The following is a 25,884-nucleotide window of genomic DNA, read 5'->3' on the forward strand; positions in this document are numbered from 1 at the left end:
AACAAGTCAATTTTCACAGAAACGCGTTGTGGGTGAGGCCGGCATCGCTCGAAAACGACGAGCCCAACTAACGTACTTTTGTGGGATTGAGAGTTCCGAAGCGGGGGGGAAAAAAAAAACAAGCATCCATTTATTGCATGAAAGTTGGGCACAAGTAGCAACAAACATGGCGACAACTCATTGCAAAAGAATTAAGTGCTGCGTGTGGACCAATGAAACGGGCCTATGACATCACTTCCTGTTTGTCCTTTCGTGAAGTGCCATTGTCTGGAAAATAATTCTTCGAACATGACCAAAGTGCAGTTTTTTTTTTGTGTGCACATTTTCTTTCTAATCCCCCCCCCCCCCCCCAACCCACAGCCAACATTCTCGCTTGATAAAATGTGCAATCCCTGAGATTTTCCAGGCTGGGAAGACGGAACGCCTTCCAAAATTCTCACGATGTCACTCGGGAATTCCATCCCGGCAAGCGCTCGCGGGCGCGTTTTGTGGCAGGCGGCTCCGCCCTCGGGGTGCTGACAGGGCGCGTGGAAAGTCTTCTCCGAGAACATCAAGGTACCGTTGCTCAGTTTTTGAAGGTCGACTTGGTCTGGTGACGTGAAAATGATTTGTTTCATCAATGCCAATCGTAAATGAAGCAGGAAATGGATTGGTCCGGTCCGGAATGGCAAAACTCACAAGAGCGCTAGATGAAGCTCCTCCACTCACTCCGACATTTTTCCTTGACACCAAAGTGAATGTGTGGAGGAACATTCCACATGTGATTGCTGCGGAAGGGGGGGGGGGGATGCGTATTTTATTTCATTTTAGAATACGGCTCTAACTTCTAATGGCTGTGAATAGTTATTTTTAATAAATTAGCAACAACCAAAGACATATTTTTTTTTCATGTCGTGACAAGTTGGTAGGTTAGGTGCATGCGTTTGTGGGCAAAAATATCCTGAATTCCATTTTGGAATAATTCAGTCACAAAAAGTGAATTTGTGTGACTACTTTGCAGAGGCGGCGCATTCCTCACGTGGCTTTTAATCTCCGGAGGTCGCCCCCCACACGGACCCCTGAACTATTGACTCCCCGTACGCCGTCCCGCTCGGCCACGTCTCAGGGCGCATGTGAGGGCCCCGTGTCGGCGCCCGCGTGATCCCAGGCAAGCGAGCAATCGTCGGCGTGGACGAAGCGCCCGGCGGCGGCGCTGTCGTAGGCCAGCGCGGCGCGGCGCCTCTCGTCGGCGCCGTAGCGCAGCGAGTGGGCGTGCACCTGCTGGATGTGGCGCTTGATGGTGCTCACCTTGAGCGTGGCCAGCGCCGCGCCGCACACCATGCAGATGAGGCCGTGCCGCCGGCAGTCGTAGTCCATCAGGAAGTCCGTGCGCCAGCGCACCTGGTAGTTCCGCCGCTGGTCCTTGCCCGGGTAGTGGCCGTGGCGTGGGGTAGCGTCCTTGGCCGTGTCCTTGACTCCTCCTACTTCCTCCTCCTCGTCCTCCTCCTCTTCCTCTTGTTTCACCGGCTCTTTGATGTCAGGGGAGCTGTCCTCATTTGGGCCGCCGCAGCTATTGAGGACGCTGGCGTCACTTGTGCTGATTTCTGCAAATCCAGGAAGTCACCAGCGAGACACAGGGAAGTCGTTTTTGTGCTTCCAAACATTGAAAAAAAAAAAAAAAAAAGCTTTTTTTTTTTTTTTTTTTCACACTTTGGCTCCGAAATAGAATCATTTTATTCTATGAGTGTAGACGAGTGCCACCGGGATTTGAATTTGAAATCAAGATGAAATTGAAATGTTAGCGTGGATTTGAATTTGAAATGTTAAATTCAATCATTCGCTGTCTAAAATTGAATTTCAGACTGAATTATGGAATTTAACATTTGAATTTCAAATTCAAATCCCGGCGGCACTTGTCTATAATTCCCCCTCAAATTCTGCATTTAATGCATCATAATTCCAATGCGAAAAATGCTTTGAATTTTGAATTTTTTTTGTTTGTCTAACAACCGAGTTACAGGCAAAATGAAGCACCTGCGACGACGACTCCTTTCGCGCTAAGCGCTCTCAGCGCTCCGAAGATGTTTGGCTCACCATCTTGGGCGCCGCGGCCTTTGGACCAGGCCGCCGCCACGGCTTCCCGCTCTTCCCTGCTGAGGGCCTCCGTCTCGGGATGGCATTGGCGGATGTGCTGGCGGAAGCTGCGGACTCTGCTCCCGCGCACGACCCGGGAGCACACCATGCAGTACACGGAGCGGCCCCGGGGCCCGTACGCCACCAGATAGTCCAGGCGCAAGGGGCGGGCGGCGCCGGCCCGCGGGTCCCGCTTCCGCCACGCGCCGCCATCGCCGTCCTTGTCGATGGGACGCGCGTCCCGCGACGACGAGCTGCCGTCTTTGGAATTTGCTTCTGATTGGATGGAGTTCTCCGACTCGTCTGTCGCGGCCAATAGGAGAACACGGTTTAGAATACTGTACCGGTAAACTTCCATCTACTGTCGAAGCCATGTGTCGCACACTATTGGTCGCGTTTGGTACTACTCGGGAATCGACAGCAGTACTAGTTTTAGTTTAGTAGTGCACTTGTGCCTCACTCCACTGGGGGTTTAAAAACAAACAAAAAAAAAATGTTGTGAATCTGCCAATAGAACTACTATTGTGATAGTCGTGGGACAAAATTCCTACAGTCAGGAAGTTGTGCTACTAGTGCACAGAAATGTCATACATATATTTGTGGACAGCATTAGCGGGGAAACATTACTAGTACAAAAAACTGTTACTTGATGAGGACGTTGCGACGCTCACCGTGAGTTTGAGCCCAGGCCTGCAGCACGCGGTGCTTCTCCTCGGAGCTGTAGACCAGCGAGTCCGGGTGCCGCTCCAGCACGTGGTTCTTGATGTGGTCCAAGTGCAGCGAGGGCGGCCGCCCGCCGCACACCATGCACAGCAGCCGGCCCGCCTCCGCCTCGTACTCCATCAGGAACTCCTGGCGGAACCAGGCGTGCAGCGAGGCGTTCAGGTAGCGCTCCAACGCGCGCGCGCAAGGCCGGACCGCCGCCTCCCGGGGGCGGGTGGCGTCGTCCGCCTCTGCCGCGGGCGAGCGGTCCGGCCTGTGCGACGACGGCGCCGGCTCTTCGGTCGCTTCTGGGGGACGCGGACAAAACGCTAGCGGTGGGACGTGAAACAACTACATGTTTGAAAATGTCGAGTAAATGTTTGGTTCTTCAAAGCAAAATAATCAGACGGGCTCACCAACAGCAGGGGCGGGAAAGCCCGAAAGCCCCGACTCGTCCGCCCCCTGGGGCGGGGTCCCGGCGCCTCGGGCTCCGCCGTAAGACCCCTGACCTCCCCCGAGGCTCAGGTGGCTCTCCCAGCCGGAGCGGATCACCTCCTTGTCGGCGGCGCTCCAAAGCAGCGAGTCGGGGTGCTTCTGGCGGATGTGGCGCTTGATGGTGCTCAGCTTGAGGGTGGCCAGCGAGCTGCCGCACACCATGCAGATCATGCCGTGCCGGAGCGGGTCGAAGTCCATCAGGTACTCGCTGCGCCAGTACTCGTGGTAGTAGCGTCGGTGGTCGCGGCCGGGGATGCGACTCAGGCCGGGCCGCGAGGCCCGCCGCGCCCGGGGTTTACGTCCGGACGGTCCCGGGACCGGGGAGAGGATCAGAGGGTGGTCCGGACCCTCGCTGATGCTCCAGTAGCTGGTGGCGCCCTCGCATCCGGCCGACGCCGCCGAGCCCGCCGCGGGCTCTTCTTCGGCGACGTGGCCGTTGGCGAGCCCGTCCTCGGCTGAAGAGAAAACACACACTTGGGCTCAAGTCGCAATATTTGGTTTGTGTTCTCGGTGGGGTTGCAGTCAGGGGTTTTGCTCCTCCTCGAGTACACCCTTAGACCGGTCGGCGCTCATTCAGGTCGAGACGGTCAGCCGTCCCTCTGCTTTTCTCAAGGGGTCGCCGTTGAGCTGACCCGAACTCAGCTGGGATCGGCACCGTCAGAACCACATTTTCGGGATTGAATGAGCCTTCGTGCTAGGCTAACTGGTTAGCTCAGGTGTTTATTTTTTTGGAGAGGGCGGGGGTGGGTTTTTTTTTTAGGTAGGCTGCAGTGCCTCGACCCTCCGCACGATGGCGTCCGCGTACGGTGCTGTTGAGCCTTTGTTTACAGGAGCCCAAACCGACAGAGGGGCCAAGCCGTCCTGTTATTGTCCCACTGACAATGGCCGCGGATTTGACAGCCACGCGCGCATGCAAAGCCCACCTTTTTTCTTTTGATTTCGAATATTTATTGTTTTTTTTTTTTTTAAAGCGTAACCTTACCTCCCGAGTCGCTATGGCCGGGGGCCGCCTCATCCTCACCCTCCTCTTCCTCCTCCTCCTCCTCTTCCTCCACCTCGCCGCGTCCAGTTAATGAGAGCGGCGGCTCGGGCTCGGGCTCCGGCTGAGCCCGGCGCTCGGCGCGCCGCAGCTCCGCGGCGTCCATCCCACGCTCGCTCCGGTTACGGGACGTGTTACGCGCGCACGAGCACGTTCGCGACACTCATCCGGCATCGCATGGGGGGGAGCTCGTGCGCGCGACCCCCTCAAGCCTTGACAAGTTAACTTTTCATAGATTCGAAACGTTCCGTGGGAAAAAGCAAGAAAAAGCAAAGGCGCGCCGCGTGGGCCTCCAGTGGCGTATTTTGGAGAGTCTTGCTTGTCTTGAGGGTGGGGAGCCGGACGAGGGGCCCCTGGGGCTCCTTAAGGGGCTCCTGGGTAAATTTAAAGAGACAGTACTCGCGTCGACGAGAGCCCACGACCGCTCGTGACGTTGTCACGCGTTACTGGACCGTCATTACTCCTTACCGTAAGACTAATTTGATCAAATAGTAGCCATATTAATGTTGCAAAGGAACACAATCAAATGGGAAGCGCATTGTATTTATTCCTGTACGAGGCTTGTTTATGTCATGTGTAAATGTGTATTTCCTTGTTTTTGGAAGATTGGATGTGGTCTCTATTATGATTGCATTATTATTCAATTAACTGTTCCGATAGTCTCCAAAATAAAAATAAAAAAACAGAGCAAGGAAGAGCAGGCATGCCAAATAACTGATCAGCACGTGAAATATATATTATCTCAAAGTTTTTATCATTTTATTAAACATACAGAAACACAATAAGTCAATTCCAGCGTGGGGTGAAGGGCTAGAATAAGATGCATTAAGATAATTCACCTTTTAAAATTCTTTTCAAGTTTTTTATTTTTGTACACAATCTTTTTTGGAGTAGTAAGTTGTTATTTTTTTCCCCTTTTTGCTTCGTTTATTTCAAGCATACATTTTTACTCATTCACACGCACACATCTTTCGAATATTTTTTTTTTTCTCTCTTTTTGTTTTCCACAAACAGACAAAAACGTGCCGTAAATCGGTCCAACAACATCCGGGTCCTGGCGCGCGTTGTCAAGGCAGCCAGTTGACTGCTGGCTAACCGCGGAGTGAGTCCCGCCCGAGCTCGCCGTCCTCCTAAAAAAAAAAAACAAATAACGAAAGAAAAACGAAACCCACCCCCGGCGCAAAACAAACAAACCAAAAAAAAGACTAAAGTTGCTCAGTGGCAAAGGTAAACGAGCGTGCATGCTTTCACTCCGCTTCCTCCTTTCTCCGTTCCGCCGCCCGAGCGACGAAGACAAGATGTCCACGGTTGAGACGCGGTCAGTTGCCTCGACCGAGGGCCTCGATCGACGGCCGGGGCCCCGCGTGGCAGCTCGCCGCTCGCCGCTGCCCACGGCAGTCGTCTGGCGTCGCCCACACCCCCACCCCGACGCCCTAAACGTGTCCGAAAGGGAAAAGATTGACGGTCGGTGGGCGGAATTGGCGTGTTGAAAGCTATATGGGGGGCATTTAAAGCGATCGTGTCACCGGGACTACATATTTAAAGAGACAGTACGGCGTCCCCCCCCCCCCAAAAAAAAAAGAAATATACTGCCCACAGTCTTTTAAATGTTTCTTTTGTAATTCCTTCATTTTCTTATTCGCAAGCATTTTCATAACTTGTATAGGTTTTCATTTCTACTTTTTTTCCTCACGTCATGTACTTTTCTTGCTTATATCCTAGTTATTTTTTTTCGCACAGATACATTGAGTTTTTTAAACATGCGCACTTTTTTTATTTTTATTTTTGACTTTTTTGCACAACCTTCATTTCTTTTTATTATTTCACACAGACAAATTTTATCATTTTAGTTTACCAGTAAAAGTTTTAAAAAACGAACAACTGGTAAATGCAAATGTATGATACTTTGAAAGTTAAATACAACTGAACTGTACTTAGTGTAGTGTTTTGAGCAGTAAGTAACTATTGCAAAATGCTTCATTTTGTCGAATTATATATCATGTTTTAAATGTAAAGTGTTATTTGATTGAATTTCTTGACTCTTTCGTGTATTGCTTGAGTGACTACCTGCACCTCTAGTGGTACTCGTACCGCAGATTCCTCAAGTGTACGATTAGCATTTTCCCGCACAAGATGTCGTTAGCTCATGCGTGATCTGCTCTCTGTTTTGTAGGACACGCAACTCTTTGCGTGATACTGACACGAGCTCAGGTCCGCACACGACAAGAAAACCTTCCAGGTGGAAGGAATGAAGGAATCTACGGAACGAGACCTCGCGGGCCAGCAGTAGGATGCCGACGGTCAAAAGCGTACCTGCCGCGGCCTTCGAGTTGGATGACGCCACCCCTGCGCTCTCGGCGAAAGCCACCCGGACTGTCGGGACGATGACCAATAGCGGCCGGACGCGGGTCTTCACGCCGATCAGGGCCGAACCCGCATCTCCAACCGGGAACGCCCACGCGCCCGAGTCCGACGAAGAGCAAGTGGCCCGTCGTCGGGAGCAATGGAGGCTCAAAAAGCGAGCGCAGCGGGCCAAGATGGCGGCGAGGCTCGGCAAAACCAGGGAGAAAGCCGCACCGGTGATAACGGCGTCTGCTCATTTTCTCCTTCGTGACGCCGACCGGAGAGGCGGCCGAACGCAAAGGCAGACTTCGCACAAATCCGCACAGATGCAGAGAAAATCGGCAAGACTACCTCAGGATTTTGTTCCTCCCTCGAACCTCCCTCGGTGCAGAGCGCCCTGGGGGAGAATTTTGGAAGCTCAAAGACACCTAAAGGTCAAAGCCCTGTCCACGCCCTCGGCGTTTAATATCAGAAGAATCCCCCCGATGGACATCAAGGACACTCCGGAGCAGATCTTAGCCAAACAGAGGGAGTATTGGCGCGTTAAAAAGCGGGAGCAGCGGGCCAAAATGTCGATGGAGGCGAAAGCCCGGCTCAAGGAGAAGGACTGCCTTATGCGCCGAGTCCGACGCTACCAGAACATCCTGGAGGAGATGAGGAGGGCCCGGGCGTTCGCGGTCGACCCGGAGACAATCGGAGGCTTTGTCAAAGAGGACAGGATGGTGTTTGCGGGTCCTCCCCGGACGGGTCCCTTCATTGGCAGCACGGGGAAACATGGGCTCGGGGGGTCTGGGAACAAAGTCCACCAAAGAGCTTCCGCCAGAAGCACAAAGACCAACCCCGTCCAACCTTTTAGTCACCTCACCCTCGTTCGTCCTCAGAGCCCACGCAAGTCCGGTTTTCCCAACCCAACCGCCCGGCCTGGCCAGGCCAGCTGCGTCATGAAAATGCTCGTTTCGGATCAAGCGTTGCCCAAGGAAGACCGCGTGGCCAAGAAGCGCGAGTACTGGAGGGTGATGAAGCGGCAACAGAGGGCGGCACGCGCAGCCCGGCTCAAGCAAGGGGTCGCCGAGGCCAGACCCGCCTTACCGGACCAAAGGAGCAAGGACCCGAGACCGGCTTCGGCGCACCAAGCGCCTCTCCTGAACCATAACAGTCCGACTAACGCCATCAAACAGGAGCCTGACCTAAACCCCGTCCCGGAGCAGCCCATTTGTCCAGACCTCAAACCTCTAGCGCTCAAGCCCGAACCCGACCCGTCTCCAGCCGCAGATTGCCAGGTGACCACTCTGCTGGCCGTTGCCTCCATGAAAAAGCTCCTGGAGGAGTCTCTGAGCACGGTGACCGACTGCAAAGGCCAAGAACCCGACATCGGGATGAAGGTGAAAGAGGAGCCCGGCGGGACGGAGGCGGCCCCGGTCGCCCGAGCTCCGGACCGCCAAGCGACGCCCTGTCGTCGGCCCGCTGCGGCGACCTGCCTGCAGAAGAAGCGGGAGTACTGGAAGCTGATGAAGAGGCAGCAGAGGGCCCGGCTGAAGGAAAGGCGGGGCGAGGGTGGCGGCGGCGGCGCCGCCGGCCGTCTTCACCCAAGGGGCGGCCAGGTGACGCCAGATCTTTCTTACACATTGCCTTGCTTGAGCACTCCAACACTCTACAACGCCTCCGTTATTTGGGGCGTGCGCGTCCCTGTTCCTGTCTTTTCCGGAATTTCACACAGCGAGGCAGCAAAAAATAGCTTTCACAAGCCGGCCCCTCTCGAGGGTTCCGTTCACGGAAGTCTCGGAATGGGATAATTAATCAATCGGTCGCTCACCTCAACCGTTCTCCCGTCCAATCTCAATAGTGTTGAGGTCAGGGGTTTTTTTTTTTTTTTTTTTTCTCCCTTTATGCCCTGAGCAGCACATATTCGGTGGTCTTTGCTTTTCTTCTTTCATTTTGAAGTCATCCGTTTGTGTGTTTTTTTTTTTTTCCCGTAGACTCCGACTCTCGCCGCACGCTCGATAAATGCGGCGAAGGCTCCGCCGAAGCTCCTCCCCAAGCCTTCCTTGTCTCCGGGCGGCAGTATTCCCGCCATCCGCGGGCCTTTGGGTCTTCATGAATCTGCAGACTTGGACCCGGCCCTCCCTGCTCTGAAACCCCCCGACAACCCGCTTTCCAGCATCAACCTGCACCCCATCTTGCCCCCCGCTCGACCCGTGCGCGCCGCTCCCTCGAAACAGTTCTGGTCGTCCCGGCCGCCGCTCAACGCCACGGGGCCTCCCGGGTGTTGCGCCGGCGACGACGACGACTCCCTGAAGAGAAAGCGGGAGTACTGGAGGATCAAAAAGAAGGAGCAGAGAGCCAGGAAGGCCGTGGGCGAGAAGGGGATCGCCCCGAGGAGAGGGTCCCGCGTGCTGCCTGTTCCGGACCTGCACGCGAAGGTACAAAATCTGGTCTGCTTGCTAATATAGGCTGCTGAAGTAGGCCATCTGGGGTCACCATAGCAACAGCAATCACTAATGCGTTTCCACGAGATGGCAGAAGGTCGATTCAACATGTGTTGAAGTATGTTGTATTATGTGTTTTAATACATTTAAATGTTGAAAGCATCCATGTTGCAGCACCACTATATTGACTTTTTTATCTTTTGTCTCCAACCACCGCACAGGATCTTTGCCAGCGTGCGACTTGCAACCCTTTGAGTGAGGCATCAGAATCTCTCATCAGGTAAGAAACTTGAGGCCTTCAGTTTGTTCTTCGGTGGTGTTCTCATTTTTTATTTTCCCCCGCAGCAATTCAGCGGACGCCAGGCCCCACTGTCACTACGGCGGCGCCGTCGACGACGAGGAAGGCCCCGTGTCCGACGCCACGTGGAGGAACTTGTACCTCATGGACTACGACCCCGTCAACCAGCTGCTGGTGTGCGTGGCGTGCGGCGAGCTACAGCACTCGCACAGCCCGGAGGGCGCGGCGGCGCACATCGACGAGGCCCACCCGCACACCCGCGCCCTGGAGCCCGCCGAGCGCCGCCGCATCCTGGACGCCTGGGACGAGCAGGTGTCGCGCCGGGAGCGCTTCTTCGCCAGGCAGCTTCAGCAGCGCGGCGGCACGGGCAGGTAGGAACGCGACGGCGAACTCATCACGCCGTGTGACTTCACACTGTGTTCCAAATGATTGTGTGCAAAACCTTTCAACGGGTCTCGGGTGAATTCCCACAAAAGAGGCAGGACAGTGCAAGGAAATGAGCAAAAACAGCAGGCGCTTGATTCACTGAGGACAATTTATTGTTCATTTCAATCTACACTCTTGATACTCGCTAGATACATGAACCGTTTCATGTTTACAGTACATGGTGCTATTGCGCAAGAGCCATATCAATAAAGTCCCCGCGCTTGTTTCCACAGAAACGTGTAGGAACTGAAGACCAAACTTGTGCACGCGTTTGAAATCGGAACTTCCTCTCCCGTAATGACGACGAGCCATCCGCAGTCGACGACTGTAGCGCACTCGGAAGACGGAGCGAGACGTTCGAGCCTCTCAAAGTGGACTTGTCGCTTGTTTGCTGGTTTAAACAGGAACATTTTTAAATGCCCCCCCCCCCCCCACACACACACACACACTTACACACACAATTAAATCTTGTTTACCTTTGGGCTCATTTGGTTCTTCTTTTGCCGCAATAGGAAAAGCTTTTGAAGCATAACTAGGTCCAGGGTTTGAGTCTCGGCTCTGGCCGCCTTGTGTGGATTTTCTCCTGCTCCCAAGTCTACAACGTTAGGATCGCAGAAAACTCTTAAAATGGTCCGGCCAAGAGTCAGCTGGGATCGGGTCAAGCGTGATTGAAAATGGGCGGCTTGGAGAGTTCTACGGCCACAAGTCAGTTCTTTCTCCTCCTGGCCTCCGTCGCCTCTTCCTCGGGTTCCTCGGGCGGCAACTCATCTCTCCGGGTCTCCGCCTGGAGCTCGCTGGGGCCGGCTTGCAGGCGGAACACGGTGGCGACGTGACCCAGGACGGGGTTGCTCTCCTGCAGGCCCGAGATCCACCGGTTGAGGGTGACCTGGTCCCCGCGGCTGGTCATGCACATGCCAAATACTGGACCTTCATCCACTGGGGAAAACACACACCATGAAGTAAGTGAAGATGTTTAAATTTTTTTTTTTTTTTAAGGATTATCTTACAGTCTTCAACATCGAAGGTCTCCATGTCCCCAAAGTCCCGATCTAAGTCTAGATCTAGTTGCAGAGGGTAGTGAAAACACCGCTCGGCTGGATCATAGGGCTCCTCCACCTACAATAAAAAAAAAAAAGAAAAAAAATCACAAAGCAATCAAAAAGTTACTTTGCTGCCACCTTGTGGCAATTACGAGCCTTTTTTTTTTTTCAGGCCGATTTTTTTAATTCCGTGCAGAATTTGTGGCTCCGTTTGGCAAATTTTTATCTGTTCTCAACCTTGGCCAATTTAGAGCAGGTCCCGGCTCACGCCCACCTTGGCGCCGGGCGGCGCGGGTTCGGCCCGGAGGACGTAGTAATGCACGCAGGTCCGTCTCAGCCACAGCGGAAAGGGGCCCTCCACAAACACGGGCCTGTTCGGGTCGTGCTTGCCGAGGAGCCGCATCTGGTCGGGGCTCTGGATGCCGACCACGTGGGGCAGCGTGATCTGGTCTCCGCTCTCCGTGACGTCTGTGCGAGGCGTCTGGTAAGAAGATGATGATCAAAATTTTGAACCAATACGTGAATATTTAGTACCCTGCTATTCAAATATTTAGTACGGTCATAATCTGTGCCATGCAGTTCCTTTGTAGCTGTATGATTATTATTATTTTTTTTCCTCCCCCAAACTAAATGTTTCCATTGGACGGATCGGCCGAAGCACCTGATAAACGGTGACTTTGGCGTCCAGGTCGTTGGCGATGCGCTTCAGGCTGAAGCGGGCCAGTTCCACGGGGTCTTCGGGCAGCCGATGCGGGACGGGGAAGGGGTTGGCGTGTTTGAACTTCGGGAACCAGTACATGATGCGCTGATACTTCCTGACGGGGTGGCCCTTCTCACCGAAAATCCGCACCAGCAGGACCTTGGTTTCCACGTTGGGCATGACACCTGACGAAAAGGAAAGTGAAGTCAGCGGGTCGGTTTTGAACGCGCCGCAAAACTGTGACGCGCACCGTAGTTCTCCATCTGTTCCAGTAACTGCACCGCGCACTCCTGCTGACGGGGATAGTGGTTGAACATGCGCTGAATGAAGTTCCTGGGCACGAACACCTCCTTGGGAAAGACGTCCAGCAGCCGGTTGTAGACCCCCACGTCCCGCTGCACGCCGAACTCGGGCATCTTCTTGAGCGCGGCGTAGATGAACTCCACGTGGCCCCGCCGCCTCACGTCAGCCTTGGTGAACACTTCCAGCGCTTCCGCGAACGAGGCCTTGTTTTTGTGCTCTGTGGCGAACGGGTCGCCCGCGACCACGGACCTCTTGCCGGGGTCCTCGCCCACAAACTCCGCGGGGACGGGACCGCCTTTGTTGCCGCGGAAACGCCTCACCGCCTGTACAAAGACGTCGACGTGCTGCGGACTGCGTGGCAAAGTGGGGCGGGCGGACTGACCCAGCAGGCGCAGCAGACATCGTGTACACTTCATGACGCAACTGGCGTGTAAGAAAGCACATTACAGTTCCAAGTCCATTACACATGCTGTGTGTGGTCGCACACTATATTAATACATTACCCTTGTGAGGATAAGCGGCTTGGAAAATGTGTGGATGGGAAAAGTGCGGACTCTTATCTTTACCCCGTTTTTTTTTTTTTTTTTTTAAAAACTTACAGTACAATTACAGTAAAATAATCATTTTCACCTTGACAACACGCAGCACTTAAGGACAAAACAGCTGATTTTTTTTTTTAAGTAACTTGTTCCATTTTTTCTACAATAAAGTGCAGTGTCCTAGTAGTGCAAGCATAAGGTTACGCCGCCTTACAATAATTTGAAATACAGCATTCATTTAAGGAGTAAAACACTAAAGATATGACGATCTACTCAAATGGTATATCATGTGTATTGTCACAAGTATACAGGCTAAAAGGTAATTTTTCTCGACGTTTAACATTGATGTGTTTATGAAAGAAATTTCTTTCCCCACTCACCGTCCCTTCCAGGTTGCTCTTCACGAGTGTTACCCGTGTAGAAACGCCGACCTACTTCCGGGATTCCACTCAAAAATGCCGCCCGCCGTGACAACAAGAACGTCGATGTTAGTTCCGTTCTTGTGACGTTGTTGTTGACAAGTTTATCTACCAGTTATTTACCATCCATCCATTATAGGAGCCGCTTATCCTCACGAGGATGCTAACTCCACACGGGCAGGGCCGGAAAGGAACCCTGGTTCTCGGAACCGTGCCGCTAGTTATTAATATTTCATAGCTAATTATTAATTAGACGAAAATACCGTGTTGTCATGAAATTGGTTCCATATATTCCGTTTCATCGTGATGTGACGTGATAGTGGGGAAAAAAGTAGCACCTGGAAAAGCTAAAACTAATTTACTACGTCATCACACGTATTGCATTAAAATGCCACAATGCGTGGGCGTGATTGGCCTAATTTTGAACCGTTAGATTCATTTCTCCACATTTCCTCATAGTGCTACGAAGAATGATGAAGAAAAAAACAGGGGAAGGAAAATTAACTATTTTTATTACGCAAATGAATGACGAATGATGATTTTTTTTCTTCTTCATTATATTAAAATGTGTGCAGGACGCAGAAACTGCACGAACAAGTCCAGTTCTACGAAGCCTCCACCCGGTGGCGACAAACAGCCCCGAACCAAATTAAAAACGAGGCGTATCAGAACACAGAAGCGAATTACAAGTGACGAATACTTGTGCGAACCGTGCAGATCGTCGACATGATAGCGTCCACAAGTTAGACGACGTTGGCTGCAAAGCTCTCGGCTTCCGTGGCAACTTGGCGACACTGCCCTCGGCCAACATGGGCACGAAGCGCACTTCTTTTGGCTCGCCTCGGGACTCGCGACGACACGCGTCATAAAAAAAATATATTTATACAGTTTAAAAAAAAAACACACACACACACACACACAGAGAGAATGGAGTCCGCGACAAACAGCCTGGGTGAGTTCTCGCGCGTTTGTCGGTATGAGCTTGTGGAAACTTCTTGAGTGAACATGTGCGTATCAGTGCGTGGGCGTGGAAGCAGAGCAGATGCTAGCTAGTTTGCCGAGTTGAGTGTGTGTGTGCGTGTTTTAAATCAAAACTTTTCTTGTCGTTCATTAAAACCGAATTTGCAAGCGCGGTTTTGTAGCCATTGGGCCAATTGACGTGTACATACAGTGTCGTGGGAAAAAAAAATAGTACTTGCCAACTTCCTCATTTCATTTTTTTTTTATCTGCATATTTGTCACGGATCACTACATCAATTTTAATAGGGAAAGAAAACTTACTCAATGTAAAATGCCGTTTCTAACTGTTAGAAAAAGGTCCCATGAATCTTATAGTGAAATCTGTCAAGGAACTATGTTGATGTCAGTTGAGGGAGGTCAATTAGAGGACAATTGTGCTTTGCCACTATCTTGTGGCACCTGGATCCCGAGGAACTATGTTGAAATGAGTTGAAGAACTTCCTTCAGACAAAAGTAGTGCTTGCCACCAATTTGTGGCCTTTTAGTACAAAGGAACTATGTTGAAGTCGTTTTTGTATCGAACCATAGAACTGCTGGAGTGGTTCTTTGAAGCCACAATCACGCCATTGACTGGCTGTGCGTGTTTGAGTCAGCTGCTTGCGAGGCTCCTTCAATGAATGAAGATATTATTATTTTTTTAAGTAGTTAGTACGAGCATTTCATTTCAATTCCACATCGTAGGAGGCTAATGTGCGAAAGCAATATTTCAGTCCGGATTGCGCAGCCAGTGACCCTGAAAATGGAAAGCTAGCATATATTTACCGGCCATGGTTCTGGTCCCGTCCCGTCCTGTCTGCATGATTCTCTTTACGTTTGACGTACTCAAAAGGAGGGTGACGGCATTTAACCAGTTTGACGGTCAAGCCGGCACGACGTCGTCATTCCGGAACCTCCCACTGGCGGCTGGAATTCTCCCATAAATTAGGATCTCCAGACCAGGGCTGTACTGTGCTACATTTGAGAGTCTGTATATGCTTATTGTTACTTCATCGTTTTTCTTTTCTGTACTTCTCGCACTTTTGCAACCTCTGGTTTTTACCCCCCAAGGTCAGGCTGCGGGCCACAGACGTCGACCCGCGCGCTGTACTGTTTTTCTGAACGCCTTCCTTTCCAAACAGGAAGTGCCGCAGAAAAAAAAAAAAGATAATAAAACTCCCGAGTCGGCCGCCAAGCGGAAAGACGGCTGCCAATAGCGAATCCCGCAAAGAGTTCGGAGCGGCTTGCGGTGCAGCTTTTCGCGTCCTTTCCTGGGAGGAAACTGCTGAAGAAAAATCAGATAGCGCGGGTGCGCTCGAGGCAAAATGTCAGCTCGTGGTCGCGGGTCGCATTTGTCGCTGGTGCGTGAGTCACCTGAGGGCGAATTGAGCAATAATCGAGAAAAAAATGCGGTCTTAGGAACCGGAACTTCAACTTCCTGTTCCTGGCCTGCGCCTCCACGTCAAAAGCAAAAGTTGGATTTTTGGGGCCTTCTGTTACCACCTGGGAGATTGATGACTCTCTTACGTAAGGGTTGGGGGGGTACCCGAATCGGGGTGAAAATAGGCATGCTCCAGATCGGCTTTCATTCTGCCTCAGCAGCTTTTGAACACCACTTTGGCCTCGATCTGGTCCGACTCACGCCGTCGCTCGCTTTGTCCTCAGATGAGGCGTCAGCGGACGGCAGCGTGGAATCCACCGACCGGGCGTCGGGGATGGAAACGCGCGTTCAGGCGCAGGAGGACGAGATCACGCTGCTCAAGGCCTCGCTGGCGGACGCGCTGCGCCGGCTCCGCCTCCACGATCGGCTCCTCGCCGTCCTGAAGCAGCAGCTCATCGCAGGTTTGCCCGAGCCTCTTCCCCCGGGGGCCCGACCGGATGGACTCGATCTGACCTGCGCGAGTGTCTGTCGCTTTTAGTAAATCCCGCTTGTGCCGGACTCATCGACCAAGTGTGCTGCCACGAGAACGCAAAGCTTTCCTCCAGTTTCGGTCTCGATGACGGAGTCCTTCAGCGTGGTTCCAGGTACTGGCCTTTCAGACCAAGTTTTATTTTTTGGGGAATCTATATGAGGAAAAATCACTTCATTGGAATTCAACTCTTTAATCAGCTGGCCTGATATTAATTAGCCTTTTTTTCAAATAGACAAAAATCAGTAATTGCATTCAAAGCACACAAATAATAATAATTAAAAAAAAGGCAGACCTTTGTCGATTTCTCTCTTATTTGTAAAGTTAAAAGTTCATACCAAGAACAAAGTCGTTCATATTTATTGTTGTAAGGAAAAGAAAAACAAGACTCTGTCAGCGATTGGAATTGGCATCTGCTTTAAAAAAAAAAAAAAAAAAAAAAAATCGAATCGAAGTTTTTTTTCGGATCATCGTTTAGAGGCATCCATTCATCGGGGGTTTTTCAAGCTTTGATCGCATTTTGCCTCCACTTTTGTGTCCAGTCGATCGCCGCAAAGCGTCACGGCCGGCACAAACGGCCCCACGGCGCGCTCGACGTCAGCGGAACCGAGACCGGCGACGGCGGACCGGTCCACCCAGACGCGGGCGAGCGAGGCCGGCTGGGATCCTGAGCCGAACGCGGGTCCGCACCTGGACGACGCCCTCCATCCTCGGGCCAAGCTGCGCCGGGCCCCGAGCATGGAGGAAGACGACGACGACCTGGAGGATGATGAAGAAGCGGCGGAGCAGGAAAAGGAGCCGAGTTGGACCGCGCCAGCGGAGGAACCCGCAGAGGGCGGCGCCGTCGTCGGCGTCCGGGGTGGAAGTCGTTCCCCGGAAGACGCTGACGCCGGCGCGCCTCCCAATCAGAACCTCGGCCCAACATCGAGCGCCGCCTCCACGGTCCGGCAAGGACCGCAGAAACCTCTGTGAGTGAGCTCGTCGCAAATCTGTCAATGTCGTCCACCCCAACGCGTGCGACCGCCGAGTGGGACGAGGCGCTGGAAAACTGGTGACGCTTCCAAGTTAGTGTACATATTCCAGCCCGGGGGAAAAAAAGTCTCATCGGGGCGTTTACGCCGCTGGTTCTCAAACGTTTTAGTTCTTGCCGGGGAGGGTGGGCAACTTTTTCCTAATGCCAATTGAGGCTGCATTTGCATTTGTTTACCTCGGCGGCGTCCAGCTGTGCGAGCGTGTCGTACAGCGACAGCCTTCCTTCATCGTTTTTCAGGTTTTCCACGACAAATCAATGATCTCGTGCCGCCTTTTCACTCTTTGTAGGATTTTGTCTCGGAGCGTGTCAAGACGCTGCTGCCTTTTATTTCAGCCGGCATGTGCGTGCATGCTTTTCCTTCCTTGTTGCGGTTTGTTGATTTCGCTCGTCGATTGTTCGCACATACCGGAAATTTTTTTTTCAATTTTTTTTTTTTATTTATTCCCACCCCCCTCCCCCCGCTAATGTTCGGAGAGGAGTGTTGGCAGTTGGTTTTCACTTCCTGCTTCTCAGGCCGCTTGACAGTGTGGCCTGCAGATTGTGATTTTTTTTTTTTTTTTTTTTTTTTAAACCACCACGTTTGAATATTCACAGAGCCGCTGGAAAGTATTCCCAACACTTGACTTTTTTTTTTTTTTTTTTTTACAATTCCAAAATGGAGTCCGTTATTATTTATTTATTTTTACACTAGAACAAAACTAAATATAATAACAGTTGATTTTTTTTTTTTTTTTTCAAAAATAATAAGACCCTGTACAGTTTCCACGTGCACTGCACTACCCAAACACTCCCTCGTCGTCTTCAGGGTGCGACGGAACAGCGAGAAATTGGCAAACCTGAAGGGGCAAGTCAAGCGTCTGGATAAGAAAGCGGCGTCCTCGGCCACCCTCCTCAACCACTCCCCGAGCTTCGAGAAGTGAGACGCGCTCGCGCTTGTCCTCCGTCGTCGTCCACTCTGCTCAGTGCGTCCATTCATCCCACGTTTCTTCTTTTGTTCGCAGTCGCGCCAAGGAGCTTGTCGCAATCGCAGGTGAAGCATCTGAATGAGCGGTTCGGAAGCCGAAGTCCAGGGACCGCGAGCCGTAGCTGAGGGGTGCATGATATAATGTGCAATAAATTAGGATGTCGTATCATTTCGAAATTGTGCAAATCCACTGAGGGATCAATTCAACAAACATACCCGAAACAAAGTACAGAATACATGCCTGGGTTCAAAGTTTTTTTTCTTTAAGAACCCAAAGACTTGTGTTTTCCATAATCTGTCCCCTTGAATTGTCGCACACAGGATCCCCTGGCTCCAGGAGAGGAACTTACAGTCAAGGTAAGCAGAGCTGCGAGCAACACGCTCCCGATCAGCGGCTGTCATCAACTCAATCTTGACTGTGATGCAGACACGGAGTACTTTTTTAAAATAGTTTTGCCCTCCCGATGTACTTTAAACACATCCGTCCATTTCTTCGCCGCTTATCCTCCCGAGGGTCACGGGGAGTGCTGGAGCTGTCAACGGGCATGAGGCGGGGTACACCCTGAACTGGTTGCTGGCCAATCGCAGGGCACATGGAGACAAACAGTCGCACTCACAATCACACCGACAGGGCAATTTAGAGCGTCCAATTAACGTTGCATGTTTTTGGGATGTGGGAGGAAACTGGAGTGCCCACCCGGAGAAAACCCAGGCAGGCACAGGGAGAACATGCAAATTCCACCGTGCCGCCACTTGAAACAGATTTCAAATCAAATGTAAACACATTTGAACTTACCCACAAAAAAAAAAAAAATAAATCATCCAAGCATGAAATATCTACAAAATTCTGCTTGGAAAAAAATGGATGTGATCCCCCAACCCCGGGGCCGGTGCACCTGACCCGTGATTTAACCGCCACTCTGTTGTTTTCCAGGGCAGTCGATCAAAATGTTCATCCGGGGCCGTCCCATCACCATGTACATCCCCGCCAACATCCAAAATTACGAAGACCTGAAGATGGAGCTGCCCCCCGAGCGGCTGGAGCTGGACTGGGTGTATCCTTTTTTTTTTTTTTTTGCCAAGCCGCCGGCCGTTAAGGCACGCCAGAGATCCATCGCCCTTGACCCCGCCGCGACAGCTACGGCTACCGGGGGCGAGACTGCCGGGCCAACCTGTACTTCCTCCCGACGGGCGAGGCGGTCTACTTCATCGCCTGCGTGGTGGTCCTCTACCACATCAGCAAGCGCACGCAGCGCCACTATCGCAGGCACACGGACTGCGTTCGCTGGTCGGTGCACACCTCGTTTCCCAGTGGCGACTTTTACCTCGCACGAAGAAAGGTGCAACTCTGATGATCCATTTTGTGTTTTTTTTTTTCCCCTTCAGTCTGACGCTACATCCTGACAAAGTGCGAATAGCATCCGGACAGACGGCCAGCGTGGACAAAGACGGCAAGGTGGTGTGCGCAGTCGCAAAAGAAATTGACTTTGCCTTCCGTGATGATCATTTGTATGTGGAAATGACAGCAAATCAAGTTAAGGCTCTTTAAGTCTACCCATTACTACTGCAAACAGGAAGGGGCTCAGCGCGGATCCCTGATGCAGTCCCACTTCCAGCTAAAATTCTTCTGACGCACCAACGGCACACCTCACCGCTGTTCTGCTCCCCTCATCCACGTCCCGTACTTTTCTAACATATTTCTCCGCCACACCAGACTTGCGCATGCAGTACCACAGTTCCTCTCTTGGTACTCTGTCCCCCCCCCCCCCCCAAAAAAAAAAAAAATTGCAAATCAGTTCTATTTTTGATTTTCAGCGCTCAGGTTTACGTGACCTGGAAGTTTGGTTTGGCTCCCTTCCCAAAATGTAACCGGGTTCAGTTGCCACAAGATGGCGGCAATTAGACAAGGCTGTGGCCGGACTCAATGAAGGTGCTCCACTCACTTCAATGTAGTTCCTTGGCACCAAGACGGCGACGGAATATTGTCTGCCGTAGCAATATTTCTGCGTAAGAGGTGGTCTGAGCAGAGATGTTGCAAATTGGGGCGACGGGCAACGGCTTCCTCGAAATCCGCAACTCGGCAAATACGCGTGACAGACAAATCTGGTGCTATACGTCCAAAAGCAAATGATCGATGCCTTCCATTTTTGAGGAAATGTTCCCAATGCTCCTTTCAGACCATTTGAATGGCGATTGTTGTACCTGTGACTGTTTTGGCAGCCCCTGCAGCCTTGCGTGCATATTTGGGACTCGGGCACTTTGGTCACCCTGCAACACATCGGACTCGGAACTTTCCAGAGAGGAGTGGGATCGCTTGCGTTTTCCACAATGGTGGTTGTGTACAAATATATTGCACGATCTCGAACGAGAGTCGGTGAAAATGTTCTCTGTAATTTATTCCCCCGCCGGACGAAATGCGTGTGCTTGCTTTCAGGACTCTGGCGCGTTCCTGTGCGTGATTGATGAGTCCAACGAGCACATGTTGTCTGTGTGGGACTGGGCCAGAGATAGCAAGCAAGCTGAGGTCAAGGTAAAAAAAGAGAGAGAGTAAAAAGTCGCACAAAATTCGCAAGCACTTTCCGCACGTTTGTCCAAGAGGAACAAGATAATTACAGGAGCAGCTTTACAGCACTCTCACGAATGGGGTTTCTTTTTTGCCGGGGGGGGGTTCTTTCTACTTAAATCTTGCTACATGGTGAAAAACATCTGCCAGAGATCTCAGCCAAGACCATTTAGGTGTTCTTTGGCCCAACAAGCAATGGCAGCCTACCAAGGTGCTTTCGTGCTCAGTCACGTTACGGTTTTAAACTTGTAACTTGAGGACCCAGCCGCCGTCTTGCTCATTTGAAAAATGTCATGACGCACCGCCCAACAAAAAATGACGAGCATTCTGGGGGGGGGTGGATCGATTTGAAATTTCTTGGTTTTTCGTGATATCTTCAAGGGGGAAAAAAAATACAGTGATGCCTCGGTTCTCGAACACAATCCGTTCCAGAAAACGGCTCGAAAACCGAATCGATGGTTTCCGTTATAATGAATGGAAAAAGAAATTTTAAAAAATTAGGCTTTTGAAAGCATTTTTTTTAGCTTTTCCTGATCATAAATGTGTACAGAGGCTGCGTTATACAGAATAACAAAAGTGCATTGATTGCGCCACACGCGGTATGTCATTTCTATTTTTTTTTTTTTTTTTTTAATATATTTTCAGGTGGCGTTCAAATAGACAATAACAAAATGCATCCTGGGTGGGTCAGTTGAGTACCAACTTTCGGTCGAAAACAGAAGCAGAAAAAAATCTCAAAATTTTTGTTTGAAAACGGGACGTTCGAAAACCGAGGCTTTACCGTGCGCTTTATGGGCTGTTCCATTTGTCCTGTCTATTTTGTGTTTTGAAGAGCACCAACGAGACGGTGCTGGCTGTGGACTTCCACCCCAGCGACAGCAGCAACATCATCACCTGCGGTAAATCGCACGTGTACTTCTGGACTTTCACCGCGGGGCAGTTCACCAAGAAGCAAGGCATCTTCGGCGTAAGTCTCGCCGGAGCCGACATCCTGCACGTCACTTTCACTCCCCACATTTGGAAAAAAACGATATCTGCCGCCAATTTCAAATTTTTTTGTTTCTTTTTTTTTTTTCCCAGAAATACAAGAAGCCCAAGTTTATCCAGTGTTTTGCGTTCAGCCTGACGGGTGAAGTTCTGAGCGGGGATTCCGAGGGGAACATCCTGACATGGGGGAGGTCCGCCGCGGATATCAGAACTCTCGGCAAAGGAGCCAAAGGTAGAGAATGCGTCGGACCGCATAGCGCCGATTTCCCCGTGTACCCCCCCCCCAAAAAAAAAGTCTTTATTTTTCTTTGTAAATGTTTCATTTCTTCTCCAGAGACCTTCCAGATCATGCGCCAGACCAAAGCACACGAGGGCAGCGTGTTCACCTTGTGCACGCTGCAGGGCGGCGCGCTGCTCAGCGGGGGAAGCAAAGACCGCAAGGTCATCCGCTGGAGTGCCGACCTGGCCCCCGAGCAAGAGTGTGAGGTGAACCACAAGCGCATCTGCGCCCCCCCCCCCCAACGTTTACATACGCGGTGCCGTCCGAAAGCCTTGGGTGAAAATATTTCTCGGCAAAGGTCGGACGAGCTTTTGTGTTCTTTTTCAGTGGTCCCGCTGATGGCATTTTTTCACGGTTGAGTCATTTCCACTCTCGGCGATGTGTAATTTGCCCCGCCGCGTTGTCATGTTTCACGGCTCCAGATTCCTGAGAAATTTGGGGCAGTGCGCACCGTTGTGGCGATGGCCGAAGACGAAGTGTTGGTTGGTACAACGAGAAACGCCATCCTCAGAGGCACCTTCTCCAATGGCTTTGTGGCCGTCGTGCAAGTAAGTTTGCGCCGGACTCTCAAGACACAAAAGCGGCGTTAATTTTTACATTTTCCGAAGTCCGGCCAGTGAAATGGGATATGCCGAGTCTCGGCCGGTTGCACCTTTTTTTTTTTTTTTTTTTTTTGTGCCTTCTCTCAGGGTCACGTGGACGAAATGTGGGGGCTGGCGACGCACCCGCATGTCGACAGCTTCCTCTCCTGTGGCCACGACAGGCAGGTGTGCTTGTGGGAAACCGGCCAGCACACGCTCACCTGGTCCGTCACCCTGGAGGTAGGAGCCGACCGCTCGGGATCTTCCGCTCGCCAAAGGTTCACGGCCTTTTCCCGTAGGAGTACGGGTTGTGCGCCGACTTCTGCCCGAACGGATCGGTGGTTTCGGTCGGCCTCAGCACAGGAAGGTACTCCATTACGCGCGAACAGCGCCGTGAATCATGTTCAGCAAAAAAAACGACTTTTTAACAGGTGGGTGGTCTTGGACCTGCTGACCGCGGAGGTCGTCTCCGAGTCGGTGGACGGCAATGAGCAGCTTTCAGTCATGAGATACTCTCCAGGTAGTACGCGGCGCCGAGCCCCTCCCGGGGCCAAATCCTCTTTCGGCGTCACGACGGCCCTCCATCCGTGTTCTCAGACGGCTGCTGTCTCGCGGTGGGGTCCCACGACAACTTCATCTACATCTATAATGTGACGGAAGGTGGACGCCGTTACTCTCGCTTTGGGAAATGCAACGTGAGACACCCCCCCGTCCACCGCGACTGTTACAGATCCCGATTAACATCCACGCCGAGCGACAAGTGTGCCGAGCGTTTGATTTTCGGCATCTCGGCAACGGCCGTGTATCGGCCCGGCGTACTGGATAAGTGCAAAGTGATGGAAGGGACCATTTACGTTTATATGTCCTCACAGGGCCACTCCAGTTTCATAACTCACTTGGATTGGTCCAAAGACGGGAAGTACATCATGTCAAATTCCGGCGACTATGAAATTCTCTATTGTAAGTGAACACACTTTAAAAAAAAAAAGCATACTTTGTATTGATAACAAATAATGCATCCTTTTTTTTTGCCAGAACAATGAAATGTTCTTCCACTAGATGGCAGACGTTGCAGTTGCCATTCTTTCAATTCAGGGGTGTCAAACTCATTTTTGTCTGCGGGCCACATTGTAATTACAATTTCATGAAAATGTTTCGCCTCGTCATATTTACAAATGACATTTATGAACTAGTTTTGAATCAGAAATCAAGCGTAATGGGTTTTTCACCTATCATTCATGTTTGGTGACACAAAAATGCTTGCAATGTCTCAACTTTATCAGCTATGATGTGAGAATTTGAGACTTTGTTACAGATTATCACAAAAATCATGGAAGTTGATATACATGATTTGCCTTTTGCGGGCCACATAAAATCATGTGGCGGGCCGGATCTGCCCCCCGGGCCTTGAGTTTGACACCGGTGATTCAATTAAAAAAAAGGCTTTGTGTTGAATTAGATTACTTTTGAAGAAAAACATGGGGGTGAAAATATTTTGAGAGGACAAATATGGACTTTTTAAGGCTTGCGAGTGGCAACAATGCACATTGTTCTCTCTTCCGCCAGGGGACATTGCTGGGGGCTGCAAACTCTTGAGGAATCGCTTTGAGAGCAAAGACCGCGAGTGGGCCTCCTACACGTGTGTGCTGGGCTTCCACGTCATGGGTGAGGACGGCAAAAAAAATTAAAAAAAAAAGAAAATTATGGGATTCAAATGCTTTGCTGCCATCTTGTGACGCAAGCAGGCAATTCCAAACCGTTTTCAAATGTCTTTCAAGCACGCGGGGGAGTTAATTAATGGGAGTTTTCGCGCAGGCGTGTGGCTGGAGGGCTCCGACGGCACCGACATCAACGCGCTGTGCCGCTCCCACAGCGAGAGCGTGGTGGCGGTGGCCGACGATTTCTGCAAAGTTCACCTCTTCCAGTACCCCTGCCCCAAACCCAAGGTGCGGCGCCTCGCCGTCTGTTGCTCTGGCAAATATTGTTCGAGCACTTTGCGGTGACAAAACCTGTTTTCGGGTTGACGGAAGGTGCCTGAGTAACTTCCGCTTCGCCGACGCTTTCAGTTCAAAATTTATTTTGGGAGCTGTGAAAAGCATTCTGTCTTTTCAATTTTCAATATGTGTTTGTGTGAGTGTTTGTCTGCGTTTTTGCTCCTCCTTAGGCGCCCAGCCGCAGGTACGAGGGCCACGGCAGCCACGTCACCAACGTGCGCTTCACCCACAGCGACTCGCACCTGCTTTCCATGGGCGGCAAGGACGCGTGCATCCTCCAGTGGCGGGTGGTGCGAGGGGGCACTGCCGCCGCCGGCTCTCCCGAACCCGCCCCCGCGCTCCCCACCTAGGAGGCGACGGACTATAGACGGTTGCCAGACAGAATTTATCGCCTGGACTATTTTGTCTTCTGAGTACCAAATGTGATCCTTTTTTCAATGATATTTGGAGAACATTCCTGCGTTTTGTTGTTGTTGTTGTTTTTATTTCTTTGAGGTGTAGAACGCTGAAATGGCCCTGGAACGACCAAGATGGCTTAGCTTCCATGGAAAAATAATCTGCAAAACATGATGTGGTATCATTACAAAAAAAAAGGAAACTGCATCCATGCAGTATGTACAGTGTGTGCGAGTCCGGGGCACCAGCGAAACAAACGTAGTAAAACCGATTACTAGTCTGATGTATCATCAGATAAATATGACAACCCTGCATAAAAATATTTGTTTGTTTTTCCAGAACAAAGAAAAAAGATGATGAGAATGAAGTCCTCTTTTTTTTTTTTCTTTCTTTCTTTCTTTTTTTTTTTTTTTTTTTGCAAGAACAAAAGGGTTGTTGTGACTTAACTTTCAGCGTGTCCTGTGGGGGATCGCCGCAGCAAATCACTTTGCATGATTTGTTTGGCCTGTTCAATTCAACGACTTTGCATCTTCCAAATTCCTGCATCCGTGTTCCCTGTCTCAATTTCGGGTCCTCCTGCAACCTCGTGTGGATGTTTTTTTTTTTTTTCGAATGTGGAGGTTGGACTTCTGCCTAGTTGTCGGCAGGGGGCAGTGTTGCTTCACAATGTAGTGTTCGTGCCTTTCAAATCGTCCAAAAAAAAAGGATGGAACAGGATATTAATGACAATTTTAAAGATGCTGGAGCTGAAAATGACAACTGGCAAGAATCCACACCTTGGAAAATTTTACTGCATTTCAATTTTATGTAAAGTTAAAATTGCCCCTCGGTGTGATTGTGAGACCGTTGTTTGTCTTTATGTGCCCTGCGATTGACTGGCGACCAGTTCAGGGTGTCCCTTGCTTCCTGCCCGAAGACAGCCGGGATTGGCTCCAGCACTCCCGCGACTGTCGTGAGGATAAGCGGCTGAGAAAACGGAATGGATGGGTGCTAATTTCTCAACCGATTTTCGCGAGGTTTACTAATTTTGTCATTGTCAAAGCGTATACTGTGCTATCACCAAAGAACATGTTTTCTAAAATTTAAAGTATTTATCATTTTCAAAATAATTTGAAGAATTCATAGGGTGGCCCAAGGCGAGTTATGAGTGGGTTTGAGCTCAACAAAATATAGGAGTGGCCTCGCCGCTGATTTTGTTTTTATTCCTATCACTCATTTAAAAAAAAAAAAAAAGTCAAAATTATGGTTTTCTTTTTTTGTTTTTGCTGTCAATACAGTCCTAGTAACGTTTGTCGACTCTGCCTCGTTCGGGGAAGCGTCCGAAATTTGCCGAACGTG

General features: G+C 50.9%; 4 protein-coding genes across 15 annotated transcripts; 2 read left to right on the forward strand and 2 right to left on the reverse strand.

Moving 5' to 3' along the window:
• Positions 1 to 52: 52 nt before the first annotated feature.
• On the reverse strand, positions 53 to 4,461 carry zfta (zinc finger translocation associated). Of its 5 annotated transcripts, XM_061809032.1 has the most exons (7): positions 4,292 to 4,461; positions 3,231 to 3,764; positions 2,784 to 3,143; positions 2,014 to 2,415; positions 1,288 to 1,583; positions 679 to 767; positions 53 to 589 (listed from the first exon to the last, which is right to left on the reverse strand). In XM_061809032.1, the coding sequence occupies exons 1-6, from the start codon at positions 4,452 to 4,454 to the stop codon at positions 705 to 707; spliced, it is 1,818 nt and encodes a 605-aa protein (XP_061665016.1). In that variant the 5' UTR covers positions 4,455 to 4,461; the 3' UTR covers positions 53 to 589; positions 679 to 704. The 5 variants fall into 5 exon arrangements, with proteins under 5 accessions (XP_061665016.1, XP_061665015.1, XP_061665013.1 ...); XM_061809031.1 differs by having other exon boundaries at positions 53 to 767; XM_061809029.1 differs by lacking the exons at positions 53 to 589; positions 679 to 767 and having other exon boundaries at positions 774 to 1,583; positions 2,784 to 3,122.
• Positions 2,977 to 10,322, forward strand: si:dkey-28a3.2 (uncharacterized). Of its 4 annotated transcripts, none has more exons than XM_061809027.1 (6): positions 2,977 to 2,997; positions 6,522 to 8,292; positions 8,668 to 9,111; positions 9,339 to 9,397; positions 9,463 to 9,786; positions 10,075 to 10,322. In XM_061809027.1, the coding sequence occupies exons 2-6, from the start codon at positions 6,640 to 6,642 to the stop codon at positions 10,082 to 10,084; spliced, it is 2,490 nt and encodes an 829-aa protein (XP_061665011.1). In that variant the 5' UTR covers positions 2,977 to 2,997; positions 6,522 to 6,639; the 3' UTR covers positions 10,085 to 10,322. The 4 variants fall into 4 exon arrangements, with proteins under 4 accessions (XP_061665011.1, XP_061665010.1, XP_061665008.1 ...); XM_061809026.1 differs by lacking the exon at positions 2,977 to 2,997 and adding an exon at positions 4,688 to 4,817; XM_061809024.1 differs by lacking the exon at positions 2,977 to 2,997 and adding an exon at positions 5,239 to 5,575.
• Positions 9,932 to 13,173, reverse strand: ecsit (ECSIT signaling integrator). The gene is made up of 6 exons (XM_061809033.1): positions 13,106 to 13,173; positions 11,832 to 12,307; positions 11,543 to 11,766; positions 11,156 to 11,362; positions 10,849 to 10,957; positions 9,932 to 10,777 (listed from the first exon to the last, which is right to left on the reverse strand). The coding sequence occupies exons 1-6, from the start codon at positions 13,114 to 13,116 to the stop codon at positions 10,548 to 10,550; spliced, it is 1,257 nt and encodes a 418-aa protein (XP_061665017.1). The 5' UTR covers positions 13,117 to 13,173; the 3' UTR covers positions 9,932 to 10,547.
• On the forward strand, positions 12,176 to 24,610 carry eml3 (EMAP like 3). 5 transcript variants are annotated; one of them, XM_061809020.1, is made up of 24 exons: positions 12,176 to 12,314; positions 15,504 to 15,680; positions 15,758 to 15,863; positions 16,291 to 16,716; positions 17,530 to 17,697; positions 17,783 to 17,811; positions 18,067 to 18,102; positions 18,680 to 18,800; positions 18,884 to 19,033; positions 19,132 to 19,201; positions 19,966 to 20,076; positions 20,180 to 20,275; positions 21,141 to 21,275; positions 21,389 to 21,527; positions 21,630 to 21,781; positions 21,998 to 22,123; positions 22,265 to 22,396; positions 22,456 to 22,523; positions 22,588 to 22,676; positions 22,754 to 22,851; positions 23,029 to 23,116; positions 23,723 to 23,821; positions 23,972 to 24,102; positions 24,321 to 24,610. In XM_061809020.1, exons 1-24 carry the CDS (start codon positions 12,299 to 12,301, stop codon positions 24,498 to 24,500), a joined length of 2,943 nt encoding a protein of 980 aa, XP_061665004.1. In that variant the 5' UTR covers positions 12,176 to 12,298; the 3' UTR covers positions 24,501 to 24,610. The 5 variants fall into 5 exon arrangements, with proteins under 5 accessions (XP_061665004.1, XP_061665003.1, XP_061665006.1 ...); XM_061809019.1 differs by lacking the exon at positions 12,176 to 12,314 and adding an exon at positions 13,512 to 13,794; XM_061809022.1 differs by lacking the exon at positions 12,176 to 12,314 and adding an exon at positions 13,515 to 13,794 and having other exon boundaries at positions 17,587 to 17,697.
• Positions 24,611 to 25,884: the final 1,274 nt, after the last annotated feature.

Source organism: Syngnathoides biaculeatus, chromosome 21 (assembly GCF_019802595.1).
Source record: "Syngnathoides biaculeatus isolate LvHL_M chromosome 21, ASM1980259v1, whole genome shotgun sequence".
NCBI lineage: Eukaryota > Metazoa > Chordata > Actinopteri > Syngnathiformes > Syngnathidae > Syngnathoides > Syngnathoides biaculeatus.